The 15,326-nt window shown below is 39.4% G+C and overlaps 1 protein-coding gene across 2 annotated transcripts in view; it reads left to right on the plus strand.

Moving 5' to 3' along the window:
* Positions 1 to 15,326, plus strand: part of sec23ip (SEC23 interacting protein) — a 154,642-nt gene that overhangs the window by 48,372 nt on the left and 90,944 nt on the right. For both annotated transcript variants that reach the window (XM_068002250.1, XM_068002249.1), the window contains exons 12-14: positions 359 to 454; positions 3,032 to 3,247; positions 9,871 to 10,026. In XM_068002250.1, the coding sequence (XP_067858351.1) occupies positions 359 to 454; positions 3,032 to 3,247; positions 9,871 to 10,026 (468 nt within the window). The remainder of the gene's footprint in view (positions 1 to 358; positions 455 to 3,031; positions 3,248 to 9,870; positions 10,027 to 15,326) is intronic.

The following is a 15,326-nucleotide window of genomic DNA, read 5'->3' on the forward strand; positions in this document are numbered from 1 at the left end:
TGCTAATTTTTTTTTTGGGTTATGCGCTGTTTACATTTTTTTTGCCAGCTTGCTCTTTGTGGTGATATAGACTAACTCTTGGTGACTAAAGTATTTCGACTATGCTCTTCAAAGAGCTGTTTCCTGTTTTCGCTGATTAGATTGTATGTGAAATTATTTTTAACTCCACCTCATCTCCTCTCTTTAGTCTTACACTTTGTACCGTTCCCTGGGCAAAATATAGCTATGTCCCAGACCTCTATCAGTGCTGTTGCAGCAGATCAATCAGCTTCTGGAAAACAAAGAAAGGTTAATGTTCTGAATGTCACCTATCATCAGCACTGGTTTTGACGCACTCTCTTTTTCTTGCTCATTTTAGCTCATGTGTACCGTAGATGACTTGAAGGAAATGGGAATCCCTCTTGGACCAAGAAAGAAAATTGCCAATTTTGTAAAGGAGAAAGTAAATGCACAGGTATTATTATATTCCTGAAGGATACTTCATATGCTGGTTGCTGCATCTATCAGCGATGGAATTAAACTGTAATTCTGCTGAACACAGATGTGACTGGGTCTGTAAAAGGGACCCAATACCCACTGGTAATAACTCAGTTTTATTGCATTTCTCACTGCTCTCTATTCAAATTGCTGTGACAGATTCTTATTCTTGTGATTGGAATACACTGTGTTAACTTAATTAGGCCGCCTGGGTTACCACATTTTTTTGGTTTTGCAAAGAATTGTGAATAAGTATTGTCATTGTCTGTTTCCATATAATGCTGCATGTATGGCAAATTTAGTACCCAATTCCCAAGTACACAATTTAATGGAATAGGATTTGTCTATATCCCACTAGAAGAACGTTATGTTCTGGTGCTAATAGGTTTTTAGTGCCTTAATACTCTGTCAAGAGTTTGGGATCTTGCTATGTGAGGAATTCTAGTGCATTGGTCAAGTGACCCCTTCATCAGCAATCTTCTTAACAAGAAATTCATTTTGAAACTGCCTTTAAATAATTCTGTTATGCTGGGCAATTTGGTATAGATTTTAACCAAAGATAGCTGTATATATTTTTTTCCCTTCGTTTCCAGGATTAACTTTTAGATTTAGAATTGTATGCCTATTGACAGATTTTGTTAGCAAAACCTAGTGGCTTCATTCTCTACAGTATATTATTTCACAAAATGAAACACTAAGATTCTGCAGTGCTCAAGTACTGCTCTGGTAGGTAGCTATTACATTTTAAAATCTTTTCCATTCTAAGATTGAAAAAAAATTCAAAATCTTGTGTTTTCTAAGAGTGGACAACGTCTCAACAATGTGTGAAGTTCACTTGGCATGTTTCCCAGAAGTTTATTTCAGTAGCATAATTTATGTATGATTACTGTCACTTACAGCAGGTTTGTTATTTCTGAAGTGAACCGATAACTGCAGTGGCTTTTTGGAAGAAGACCAATTCAGTACTTCAATAATCCAAAGGCAAATACATGTCCATGTATTTTTTTTAATGATTTGTCAGGGAAAAAAAACCCTTTGACGGTTTTGTTCGTTTGTTAGCATTGTACAGTATGTGTGTTCTGGTTGGTTTAATTAAGTGATAGTTTTTGAGATACAAATCCATTTTAAACCAATGCCTTATTCAGTTTACAATTTATTATGAAAACGATAGAATTTTCTCTGGTCCTTTCAACCCAAAATTGGCTGAGCTTTAAGTTGCATGAGTTCTGAAGCCTACCTGCTTTGTTTTTAAAATGTTATGTCCTTTTAGTTAAGCACAGTAAAAGCAAACAGTGGAACAGTGTTTTGTGAAATGCATGGAGAAGTGTATAAATGTTTTAATGGTTGCTTAAATTAATGATAAGAGTTGAATGGCAACCACCTGAAGGAAACATTGCAATTTAAGAGGTACCTTCAACCAGAAACAGTTGAAAGTAGATCATTATGTGAAAATTTGTAGGAGGGTACAAAATGCTGTGTTAGTATACTCTGACAATAGGCAATAAGTTCTTGTATACACTGCAGTAAAACTATTCTATTTTTGACTTTGCATTGTTTGTTCAAAGGGAATATTTTATTTAGATAATCAATTTAATTCCCTATGCACTCTCATTTGAAACGTCTTTGGTGTATAGGAACCAGTTAGATCACAGTTGCTGCTTTAGAGGTACAAATTGTTGGCCAGTGTGCCATCTGTTCTATTGTACAATTCGCAGATAAAACCAACAGGCAATTTTGTGTGTGGGAAGTATGATTTGGTTTTTCAGCTAATGAGGCTGAAATAGATTGATTAGGTTAGTTATGTGTAGCCTTCTTCATTGGAAATGGACAAAGTCCCAAGTAGCTCACTTTTGCACCTTTCTGTCACTTAATGCTGTTTTATACTATCTCCTTGATGGATTTACTTATTGTAAATGTAGCACTAAGCTGGTGGTATAACACGTGCATGCTTGAAGATGATGTAGTGTCCTCACTCCAGCTGCTGCCATCTGCTTTTAATTGTTATTTTAATTTCTTGAGCTGGAGGCTGAATTAGTCTGTCTACAGTAACATTTTTACACCAAACTCTCTTTAATATATATAATACAAATACAACTATGGATTGCGTTGTGGTCTTGTACATTTGCTTTGTAAATCACTGGGGACTTGTGGAAATACTGTTTGCAGATGTAATGTATGAATTTTTTAAAAAGGTTCAATTAGAAATGGGTATGTTTAGGAGCTCTCCCTTGCTTTCCCCACCCCTCAAAAAAATCAGGACTTTGGGCACTCCCAAAAATAAATGAACATTAAAATTTTGTTAGTTATGGGATAGCAGGTGTTTTCACCAATTTTGTTAATTAAGACCTTAACTTTTTTTTTAAAAAAGTGTTTTTTGATAAATTATTGGTGGATCCATTTGAGTTTTTTTTCAGTTTGCTATGAACAGTTTTCACACTATGAAAGTTATGATTGCTAAAAGTCACTCTAGAAATAGGAGATCTGATGGTTTGTAATAAATAACATGACACTGGACAACTTATATTGAATTTTCTTTCTTTTTTTGTTATAACAGACAAAGAAAAAATCTGCAACGGAGAAAAAGGCAGCACTGGAAGCCCTGAAGAAAGCTCAGGAAGAGGCAACCCAAAAAGCCAAGGAGGAAGCTGTTCACATGGGCTTATCAGCTACAGAGAAACAGGGAGTGCTGAAGAGGATGCTATCTTACGGTGGTGCTACCGTCTCATCTGTCAAAGTACATTATGACCATTTTGAAGCTGGTGCTGGCCAGGTAAAGGTCACTTTGAAGCTTGAATCGGGTCATTGGATTTTTTTTTGCATGCTAAGTAAATGACTCAACTGAGGAAGATTTTGTAGTTGTCCATGAGTAGTCACCATCTTAAGTTGGTCAGGCAGCCATTACTGCCTAAACTGAAGATATTTCAATGTACTCCATGTGGTAGCAAGTTCCACATTCTAACCACTCTCTGGGAAAAGAAGTTTCTCTGAATTCCTTATTGGATTTATTAGTGACTATCTTGTACATATGAACTCTAGTTTTGGACTCCCCCACAGGTGAAAACATCTTATCTACATCTACCCTTTCAATCCCCTTCATAATTTTAAAGACCTTTATTAGGTCACCCCTCAGCCTTTTCTTTTCTAAAGAAAAGAGCCCCAGCTTGTTCAGTCTTTCCTGATAGTTGTAACCTCTCAGTTCTGGTATCATCCTTGTAAATCTTTTTTGTATCTTCAGTGCTCCTACATCTCTTTTGTAATGTGGAGACCAGAACTGTGCACAGTAGTCCAAGTGTAATCTGACCAAGGTTCTATACAAGTTTAACATAACCCCTCTGCTTTTCAATTCTTTCCTCTAGAAATGAACCCCATAGCTTGGTTTGTGTTTTTATGGTCTTGTTAACCTGCATTGCTACTTTTAATGATTTGTGAATCTGTATCCCTAGATCCCTTTTAGACTCTTATTTCCCAAGGAGTATGTACCCCATTTAGACTCTTATTTCCCAAGGAGTATGTAGCCTCCTTATTGCTCCCACCAAAATGCGCACCTCACACTTTTCTATATTGAAATTCATTTGACATTTACGTGCCCATTCTGCAAGTTTATATACATTGTCTTGTATTTTATAAAGACAAATAATGGTGGGATAAAATAATGAAGTTAATTGCAAACGGCCTTTTTTCAGCCCAACAGAGACTGCTTTCACCAACTGGAAGAGTAAAGCTAAAGCTTGAATTACTGAAGATATTACTGATTAGATTTCATGCTATCTCTGTATAAGTAATTCTTAAATCTTGTGTATCTCAGGTGTAACTACTACACGTAACACATCATGAAGCAGATTTGCTTTTGTGTGAACAGAGTAGTTCATTGTTTTTAATTTCACTTACATTTAATGTGCTACAAAAGGAAATACAAAGAGGTTAGGAAAGAAGTAAAAAAGAAAATTAGGAAAGCAAGGAGGTACTACAGAATTAAATTATCATGGAATATAAAAAGAAATAGTAAAGTGTTCTACTGGCACATACATAACAAAAGAAAAATCAGGATAGGGATAGGGCCAATAAGAGATGCACAATTAATGACTGCGAAATGGCAGAAATATTGAATAGTTACTTTGCCTCAGTAGTCATCAGGAAGACCAACAAGGGCATGACATTAGAAGAAGAGATCAAAAAAGATATCCAGTCATTTAAGATAGAAAGGGGGAGATAATTGATAAACTAATCAAACTTGGAGAGGATAAAACCCCTGGTCCAGATGGATTGCATCTGTGCATATTAAAAGAAGTTGGGGAACAGATAGCAGAGGCAGTATTACATATATATGAGAATTCATTGGAAAAGGGAATAGTGCCAGAGGACTGGTGGAGATCTAATGTTATTCCTATATTTAAAAAGAATTGGAGTTAGGAACAAGTCCAGGGAACTATAGATGAGTTAGCTCAATGTTGGTGGTAGGAAAGATAACGGAATCTTTACTCAAAAATGTAATAGAAAAACATCTAGAAACCGAAAATATAATAGAGTAGTCAGCACGGATTTCAGAAGGGAAAGTCATGCTGGACCAACCTTATTGAATTCTTTGAAGAAGTAACAAACAGAGTAGACAAGGGTAATATAGTAGATGTAATATATTTGGATTTTTAAACGGCCTTCGATAAGGTACTGCATTGTAGACTCATGACTAAGGTCAAAGCATATGGAGTCAGGGGACAGGTAGCAGAATAGATAGCAAGCTGGCTACAAAGCAGAAAACGGAGAGTAGGGGTTCAGGTTAGCTGCTCCGACTGGCAAAAGGTGGGAAGTGGTGTTCCACAGGGATCGGTGCTGGGATCACTGTTGTTCACAATTTACATCAACAACTTGGACTTGGGAATCGGAAGTACAATTTCAAAATTTGTGGACAACACCAAATTTGGGGGTGTAGTTAATACAAACGAGGGATGCATCAAAATACAAGAAGACATTAATAAACTTGCAGAATGAGTGTGTAATTGGCAAATGAATTTCAATATAGCTAAGTGTGAGGTGATGCATTTTGGTAGGAAGCATAAGGAGACCACATACTGCTTGGATAATAAGAGTCTAAATGGGGTAGAGGAGCAAAGGGATCTCTGGGTACAGATGCACAAATTACTCAAAGTACCAATGCAGGTTAATAAGGCCTTAAAAAAGCAAACCAAGCACTGAGGTTCATTTAGAGAGGAATAGAATTGAAAAGCAGAGAAGTTATGTTAAACTTGTATAGAACCTTGGTTAGACCACACTTGGACTACTGTGCACAATTCTAGTCTCTATATTATAAGAAGGATATAGAGGCATTGGAGAAGGTACAAATAAGATTCACAAGTATGATACCACAACTACTTCTTAGGAAAAACTGAGCAGGCTGGGGCTCTTTTCTTCACAAAAGAGAAGGCCAAGGGGAGACCTGATAGAGGTCTTTTAAGATAATGAAAGGGTTTGATAGGGTAGATGTGGAGAAAGTGTTTCCATTTGTGGGGGAATCCAAAACTAAAGGTCATAGATATGATAGTCACTAATAAATCAAATAGGGAATTCAGGAGAAACTTCTTTACCCATAGAGTGGTAAGAAAGTGGAACACATTACCACATAGAATAGTTGAGGCAAATAGCATAGATGTATTACAAGTGAAGCCAAATAATGAGGGAGAAAGGAATAGAAGTGTATACTGATAGGATTAGATGAAAAAAGGAGGTAGGAAGCTCGTGTGGAGCATAAACACCGGCATAGACCAGTTGGGCCGAATAGCCTATTTCTGTGCTGTAGACTCGAAGTAACTCATAGAATGGTTACAGCACAGAAGGAGGCAATTTGGCCCACCGAGCCCGTTCTGGCTCTTTGTTAGAGCAATCCAGTTAGTTCCATTCCCCTGCTCTCTTTCCCCCTAGCCCTGCAAATTTTTTCCCTTCAAGTATTTATCCAATTCCTTTTTGAAAACCACAATTGAATCTGCTTCCACCATCTTTCAGGCAGCGCATTCCAGGTCATAACTACTCACTGCTAAAAACGACTTTCCTCATGTTGCCTTTGGTTCTTTTGCCATTCACCTTAAATCTGTGTCCTCTGATTCTCGACCTTTCTGCCAATGGGAGCAGTTCATCTTTATTTCTTTATCTAAACCCTTCATGATTTTAACACTTCTATCAAATCTCCACTTAACCTTCTCTGCTCTAAGGAGAACAACCCCAGCTTCTCCAGTCTATCCATGTAACTGAAGTCCCTCATTCCTGGAACCATTCTAGTAAATCTTTTCTGCACTCTCTCTAAGGCCTTCACATCTTTCCTAAAGTGCGGTGCCCAGAATTGGACATAATACTCCAGCTTTATAAAGGTTCAACATAACTTCCTTGCTTTTATACTCTCTGCCTCTATTTATAAACCCCAGGAACCCGTATGCTTTTTTAACCACTTTCTCAACCTGTCCTGCCACCTTTAAAGATTTGTGCACATATACCCCCAGGCCTCTGTGTTCCTGCACCCCCTTTAGAATTGTACCATTTAGTTTATATTGCCTCTCTTCATTCTTCCTGCCAAAATGTGTCACTTCGCATTTCTCTGCGTTAAATTTTATCTGCCATGTGTTAGCCCATTCCACCAGCCTGTCTATGTCCTCTTGAAGTCTGTTACTATCCTCCTCACTGTTTACTACACTTCCAAGTTTTGTGTCATCTGCAGATTTTGAAATTGTGCCCTGTACACCCAAGTTCAAGTCCAAGTCATTAATATATATCAAAAAAAACAGTGGTCCTAGCACCGACCTCTGGGGAACACCACTGTATACCTTACTCCCGTCCAAAAAACAGCCGTTCACTGCTACTCTCTGTTTCCTGTCACTTAGCCTATTTCGTATCCATGCTGCCACTGCCTTTTATTCCGTGGCCTTCAATGTTGCTGACAAGCCTATTATGCAATTTCCACCCTTACTTCCCTTAGCAACCTAGGATTCATCCCCCCGGGTGACTTATCTACGTTAAGTACAGCCAGCCTTTTAAGTACGTCCTCTTTACAATTTTTAGCCCATCCAGTATCTCAACTACCCCCTCTTTTACTGCAGCTTTGGCAGCATCATCTTCTTTGGTAAAGACAGATGCAAAGTACTTATTTAGTACCTCAGCCATGACTTTTGCCTCCATGCGTAGATCTTTTTGGTCCCTAATTGGCCCCACCCCTCCTCCTACTACCCGTTTACTATTTATATGCCTACAGAACACTTTTGAATTCCCTTTTATGTTAGCTGCCAGTCTATTGTCATACACTCTCTTGGCCCCTCTTATTTCCTTTTTCACTTCTCTATACTTCCTATATTCAGCCTGGTTCTCACTTGTACACCCCCTTTTTCTGCTTCTCCTTACTCTCTATCTCTTTCATCATCCAGGGAGCTCTGGCTTTGGTTTCCCTACTGTTCCCCCTCGTGGGAATGTACCTAGACTATACCCAAACCATCTCGTCTTTAAAGGCCGCCCATTATTGGATTACAGTTTTGCCTTCCAATCTTTGATTCCAGTTTACCCGGGCCAGATCCATTCTCAATCCACTGAAATTGGCCCTCCTCCAATTAAGTATTTTTACTCCAGATTTCTTCTTGTCCTTTTCCATAATTATTCTAAACCTTATGTACCATGATCACTGTTCCCTAAATGTTCCCCCACTGACACTTGCTCCACTTGACCTACTTCGTTCCCCAGAACTAGATCCAGCAATGCCTCCCTTCCTCGTTGGGCCGGAAACATACTGATCAAGAAAATTCTCGTGAAGACACTTCAGAAATTCCTCCTCCTCTTTGCCCTTTACTAGCCCAGTCTATATTAGGATGGTTGAAGTCCCCCATTATCACTACTCTATAGTTCTTGCACCTCTCTGTAATTTCCCTGCAAATTTGCTCCTCCATATCCTTCCCACTAATTGTTGCCTATAAAATACACCCAGTAGTGTAATGGCATCTCTATTGTTTCTTAACTCTAACCAAATAGATTCTGTCTTCGACTCCCTCAAGGACATGCCCTCTCTCCAGCACTGCAATATTCTCTTTAATCAGTACTGCCACCAACACCCCCCCTCCTTTTTCCTTCCGTATCTTTCCTGAGTACCCTGTATCTAGGAATATTTAGTACCCAATCCTGTCCTTTTTTGAGCCAGGTCTCAGTTATCGCCACTACATCGTATTCCCATGTGGCTATTTGTGCCTGCAGCTCACCATCCTTACTTACCACGCTTCATGCGTTTTACACACATGCTCTCTAAACCTACCTTAGACCTTCTCGTATTTTCTCTTAGCCTTATCCCACCTATTACTGTACTATTTCTTACTCTAGTGCTTTTTCTGAATCCCAATCGTTTGTGTACCTTGTTTCTCCTTTCTAATGCTACATCCTGGTGCCCATCTCCCTGTCACATTAGTTTAAACCCTCCCCTACAGCATTAGTGAACCACCCCGTGAAGTGCAACCCGTCCATCTTGAACAGGTCCCTCCTGCCCCAGAATTGTCCCAATGCCCCAAGAATCTGAAGCCCTCCCTCTTGCACCATGTCTCTAGCCACGCATTAACCTGCCTTATCTTCCTATTTCTGTACTCACTAGTGTGTGGCACTGGGAGTAATCCAGAGTTTACTACCTTCTGAGGTCTTGATTTTTAACTTCCTCCCTAGCTCCTGAAACTCTGACCGCAGGACCTCATCCCTTTTCTTTCTTATGTTGTTGGTACCCACATGGACTATGACTTCTGGCTGTTACCCTTCCCACAGAATATTCTGCACCCTCGCCATGATGTCCTTTACCCTGGCACCATGGAGGCAACACACCATGCGGGACTCATGTCAGTGGTCACAGAAACGCCTGTCGGTCCCCCTGACTATCGAATCCCCTATGACTACTGCATTTCTACGCTTCACTGTGCCCCCCATGTAGTCCTTTGCCCCATGATGCCATGCTCAGGACTGCCCTCCTTCGAGGTGTCGTCACCCTCACTGGCATTCAATGCTGAATACCAGTTTGAGAGTGCTGCACACCCAGAAGGTTCCTGCACTGTCTGTCTCTTCCTGCCCTTTCGGATGGCCACCCACTTGCTATCCTGAGCTCTCTGTGGTTGTAGGGTGACCACCACCTCGAACATATGATCCAAGAAACCTTCAGCCTCCCTTACACTCTGCAGTGACTCCAGTCACCCCTCATGCTCCGAAACTCCCAAGTTGAGCTCGAGCAACTGGAGGCATTTCCTGCACATGTGACCCTCCAGGACACACTAAGTTGTCCTGAAGTTCCCACATGGTGCAGGAATTGCAGGCAGTGGGTCTCAGCTGCCCATCCATTATATTTAGAAACCTTTTTTTTCCCCCTGAACTCCCTGTAACTCGATGTACATGTTTTCTCAGGTTTCTGTAACTTATCGTGCACTGGACTTTGAACCAGATAACTTCTTCGCCTTGGGTTCTCCTGTTGGTATGTTCCTCACAGTGCGTGGGCTGGAGAAGATTGATGAAAACTACCGACTACCAACCTGCAAGGGATTTTTCAATATTTATCATCCAGTAAGTCTAACTTATTGTGAGCTGGGTTTTAAGTACCAGTTTGTGACTTGCATTCATTTGATTCTTGAAGACAGATTGTAGTGTGAAGCTTTGCTATTTTATCACATTGTATTATTGATATTCTACATCCTTCAGATTATAAAAATAGTGATGAATTAAGTCTATATTTTGAGGGAGCCCAAATGTTTATTGCAATGTTTAGTTGAAGGTTTTTGTTTCTTAAACTCAACTATACTCCTCTTGTGATATAAGATATACTGATATAATTTTGGTTATACTTAAACCAGCAGCTAGATGCATCTTCAGTGGTGTGTATGGGACAGGCAAACAAATCTTTATTGCTGAATGTTTGATTGTAAGGCTTTGTATTGATGTCTGATAAACACTAGAATAAAAATCAAGAACATTGATAACATACAACTACAACTGTGTATTGACATGATTTTAATATGCTCCTTTCCCACCTTGTTCTTATTTTTAGAAATCAGCATATTTTTCTTTATTCTGAAGACCAGCATTTTGATCTAAAATTTTGCCCCTAAAATTTTCTATAACATATTGTGTCAGAAGGGCAGAACTAATTTCGTGGAATTTATATCTTAAATTTAGAAGGACTTTAACATTTTTCTCTTTCTCCAGGTAGATCATTTGCAAAATCGAATTCTTTTTAAGAAAAAAAATCTCTATATAATCATTATACTGCACCATGAGAATTTTTAAAATTAGATTTTGCAAATAGCCTGTTAGGCAGGATTCACTTTAACAGTGAATATTAATTTTGTGAACCCAGAAACTAGCTTGTCACAAATGGCCATGAGGTAGAATACCTGCTTGGCTTGGTAAGATATTGACGATTCAGCTCTTAATTGGCAGGAAAACAAATTGGGAGGGCAAAAGTAATCTCTCGGTCGTACACATTAGATTGGATTTGCACAGTGTGTGATGATTAAGTTAGTCTTTTTTTTGGTGTCTTGTGAATAGAAGCCATTTGCTGACCCTATAAAAGAGGATTAGATTCTCAAGTCAAAAGGGTCTGTAGTTGGAACCTCAGTTTAGACTGACATTCAAGCTTTTCTGCTCTCAATAAGTAATTTGATCAATTCTGGGCTGAGCTGTGAGATATTCTCAGCTATGGAGAGATCTGCAGCCGTACAGAAGTCCACAAATTTGAGCACCCCACTTTCCTAACAGAAGGTGAAAGTGTGTTATATTGGAAACTCATAAGTTTGGTGAACATATTAATTTACTTTGTAGTCATGTGTGACAGCGTCATCTCTTCAGAAAGATTTAGCCACCATCTTGAAAAGCCCCTGTGCAGGAATTTGGATTAATCAGTGCAAGGTGTTGCACTCCAAAAGATCTGCTGACTATTATTCTTACAGAACAAGTGAAAATCTGTTGCTCGAAGAGTGAGTCCAAATTGAAAACTTGATCTTTTGTTCTGCATTATGCTGTAAAATACACGTTGTTCACTGTGTTGTTGTAAGTCTCTCAAATTTCAAAACAGAAGAAAACAGCTGAACATGGATCCTGCCATGATGTAGTGGGTAGCTGTAAAATAATTACTACTTGCTGCATTGGGGTGAGAGGTCATTCTTAAGCCAGCAGCTAGATGCATCTTTGGTGGTGCGCAAGGAATCTCTTTCTTTAATTCTCCGAAGGCTTGAGTATTGCCTTGTATTTCAAATATAGGAATGCACATGACCATGAATACTTGAAACAATAGATTTTAATACCAATTTCCATGGACTACTGTGAATAACTGCTCTGGAGATTATATTTGATTTTTAAAAATTCTAATAGGAATATTTTAATATGACTACATAGCATACTGAAGGAGGTTACAGTATAGGGACAGGCTCGATGGACCAGCTAGTCTTTCCCTGTCCGTCTTTTTGTACGTTCGTGTGGATGAGTAGTCATGCTCGGAATTTTAGTTAAAAACCAGCAGATCTCTTACGAAGCTGATCACAATAATTTGGTCATTGCTGGAAATAGGAACATCTTGAGGTCAATTTGAGGCCAGTCGATAGGAGATTTCTATATAGATGGGCAGCATCAGTCTTTTTCTCTTTTAATACACCTTTTTGAAAATGTGACACAGAAATTTGCAAGTGTGATACGTGAAGTGTGACCCACGTCTCCAAATTTTATCTTCTGTGTTGCTTAAGGTAAGTCGGATGTTATGCCATTTTTTAACAACGTGGAACACATAAACTGGAGCAGTGCTTAAGATGGCCTACCCTTTTTAAGGATGCAAAGTCTAATTTCTAGATTTCCTGAGGTTAATTATAGGTGAATTGTTATTAGTAGGTGTTTCTAAATGTCTGACGCCGAATCAGAAGAAATCAGCATGAAATGATCGTCTTTTCTTTCTCTTGTTTAATAAGTCAAAAAGCTTTCAGTTTACCATTTGAACTTCAGCAACAATGCTGGCGGGCAAAAAATATGTAAAATCATATCAGAACTAGTAAGTGTGGAGACTGACTATTTGTTGAGTCAAAGGCCAGAGTTAAAGGGCGTAAAGCTGCTGTAATTCTTGAGGCTGAGATATTCAGCATTCTAAGTGAGGATCCTTAAAGTTGAGATTGCTTTTCAGTTTAATAAGGGTATCCTGGGTTTCTGCAGCATAGATGTCAATAAAACTGTACTATAAAAGGATTAAATGAGACATAATCTGCATAATGCTGAGTAGCCTTGCTGTTGTCAGCCTTGTAATTCTGGGAAGAGGCAAATTTATGGGTTTGGACAAGGTGGAGGAACTTTAAAAGCTTTGGATGTTGTGTAATCCTATTTTAATTATAACATTAATTACTGCTCTTCAAATTACACTTGTTGAATTTGGTGATGGAAGGAGTAAGTAACTGAAATCCATTCTCAACGTTGGAAATGACTAGCAAATCCTTTGCACCTGAGGGCTGCAGGACATCAAATACTACCCTACTATTCAAAAAAGGAGTGAGGCTGTTTCACTTTTAAAAAAAAAACGCATTTACTTCTACCTCAGCCCATCTGCTGCTCAAACCCTTTGTCACCCTCAGACTTGGCTATTCCAATGCTGTACTAACCAGTCTGCCTTCCTCCACTCTCTGTAAACATCAGCTCATCCAAAACTGTGCTTGACCATGTCCTATCCCACACCATGTTCTATTTGCCCATCATCCTCATCCTTGCCGACTTACATTGGCTCCCAGTTCCACAATGCATCCAACATAAAATTCTCATCCTTGTGTTTAAATCCCTTCATGCCTCACCTCTCCCTATCTCTGTAACCACCTCCAGCTCTACTACCCCCTTCAGAAATCTCTGCACATCCAACACTGGTCTGCTATGCATCCCAGTCGCCGTCCCTTCACTTCACCCCTCCTCCTCTATACCTCCTTTAAGACACTCTTTAAAACCCATCTCTTTGACTAAGCTTTTGGTCACCCCTCCTCTATAACTCCTCCTTTTGGTTTGGAGTCTTTTTTTGATGCCTCTGTGAAGTGCTTTAAGATTAAAGGTGCTATATCAACACAAGTAGCAGTAGCTGTAGTGATACAGTAGTTGTGGTACAGTAGCAGTAGTATAGTGTTGGTAGCAGAAGTAGTAATTGTTTTCATGGATTTTGAATCAATAGATTATGCTGCTGGCATTCTTTGATGACTTAATAGGTGAGAGCTGCCCAGCGGATGTGTAACATACTTGGATTTAAAAAATGAAGCTAGATAAATATCTAGTGGGGAATGAGATTGTAGGTTATAAGGATCATAAGTTTAAACTGAGATGATTAAACCAGTGCTGCCCTGTATGGGGAAGAGATTGCTGCAAGTGAAAGGCTACAGGCCAAATTTAAATCATGGAACTGTGAAGGTGGATCAGTATTCTGAACCTTTTTGCGTATGTTACAGTAGTGATGCCAGTTCAAAAAAATAGTACTTAATAGGCTGTGATGCGCTTTGGGTCATCCCAAAGATGTGAAAGATTCTGTATAAATTGAAGGTCTTTCGTCTTTCTTTCTATTTGATGACATAAGGGATCAAGGTGAATTTATGCTTAACTCAGGAAACTGTTCTGTTCTTCCTTATCTTCATGGCTCACATGGAGTACTGATTCCTTTTTGAAGGAATGAATTGATGCATCAGTTGCTTTTGCTGGAAATCTGTTGCACATATCCACTATCCTGTGGTGGAAAAAAGTTTCTTCTCACCATGGTCTTGCTTGAAGCTTGTTACTTTTCAAACCTGTAGCCACTTGTTCTATGTTCAGTGTCTAGAGATTAGGGGGGTGATTTTAAACCCCAAGAACGGGTGGGTTGGGGCCAGGTGGGAGTTGAAAATAGCTGTTTTTTGGGTCGCGACTGCAACCCGGCTTTATTTCCGGGTTTAACGTCTGCGCGGAAAAGTACAGGCTTTGCATTGGGAATGCAAAGTAAGGAAATTTTGCGGTTGTGATCCAAAAAAACAACTATTTTCAACTCCCACCTGCCCCCAACCCACCCGTTCTTGGGGTTTAAAATAACCCCCTGGATTTCAAGCCTTACCTGAGAGGGATGGAAGGAGAGCCAACAGTGTGTGACAGAATTATTATCATTTAGAATCCTTAATTAAATAGATAATCACAGCCTCTCTCCTGAACAATGGAGAAATGACAATGGATTCATCTTAATATAGTGCTGTTTCAAATATCCAGACAGGAAAATTACTTCTGTTTTAAATGGTGCAGTGCTCAGTTCTTTGCTGTTTATCTTAAGTGATTAAAAAATTCAGCAAATCAGAGTGACAATTTTTACTTAACCGCAATGTAGTGTTACATGACTATCCTTGCAACTCTTAGATTCAGTTCCTGCCAGCTCTTGGACAAGTTTTGGTCATTCTCTCTACTCCGGTACTTGCTCCTCCTTCGAGCTTGTTCCACCCCTCTCTCCTTTCCTTTAACACCATCATTGTTTATCAACCCCAAACCCCATCCCAGACTTCTCACTGACGTATCCTCCCTCCTGTCCTCCCCCAGCCTCTGCAAAGAGCTACTCCTAATCCTTGGTGATCTCAATCTTTATCTCAGCTGTCCTTGCCCCCTCTCCTCTGAATTCACTGACCTCCTGTTCTCCCTAAACCTCTCCGTCCATATTCGCTCCTCTACCCATAGCCACGGCCACTGCCTCAATTTTGTCAGCCACTGTAAATCTAGTTAGAATTGAATAATTTACTGTTTTCCCAAAGTGTCTCATTTAGTCCTTGTGTGCAGAAATTGTTAGTGTTTCAACTTCTCAGACCAGAACACCAAATGGAAATGCATTTGAAATGTTTTAACTAAAATGT

This window comes from Heptranchias perlo, chromosome 21, assembly GCF_035084215.1.
Source record: "Heptranchias perlo isolate sHepPer1 chromosome 21, sHepPer1.hap1, whole genome shotgun sequence".
NCBI classification, from domain to species: domain Eukaryota; kingdom Metazoa; phylum Chordata; class Chondrichthyes; order Hexanchiformes; family Hexanchidae; genus Heptranchias; species Heptranchias perlo.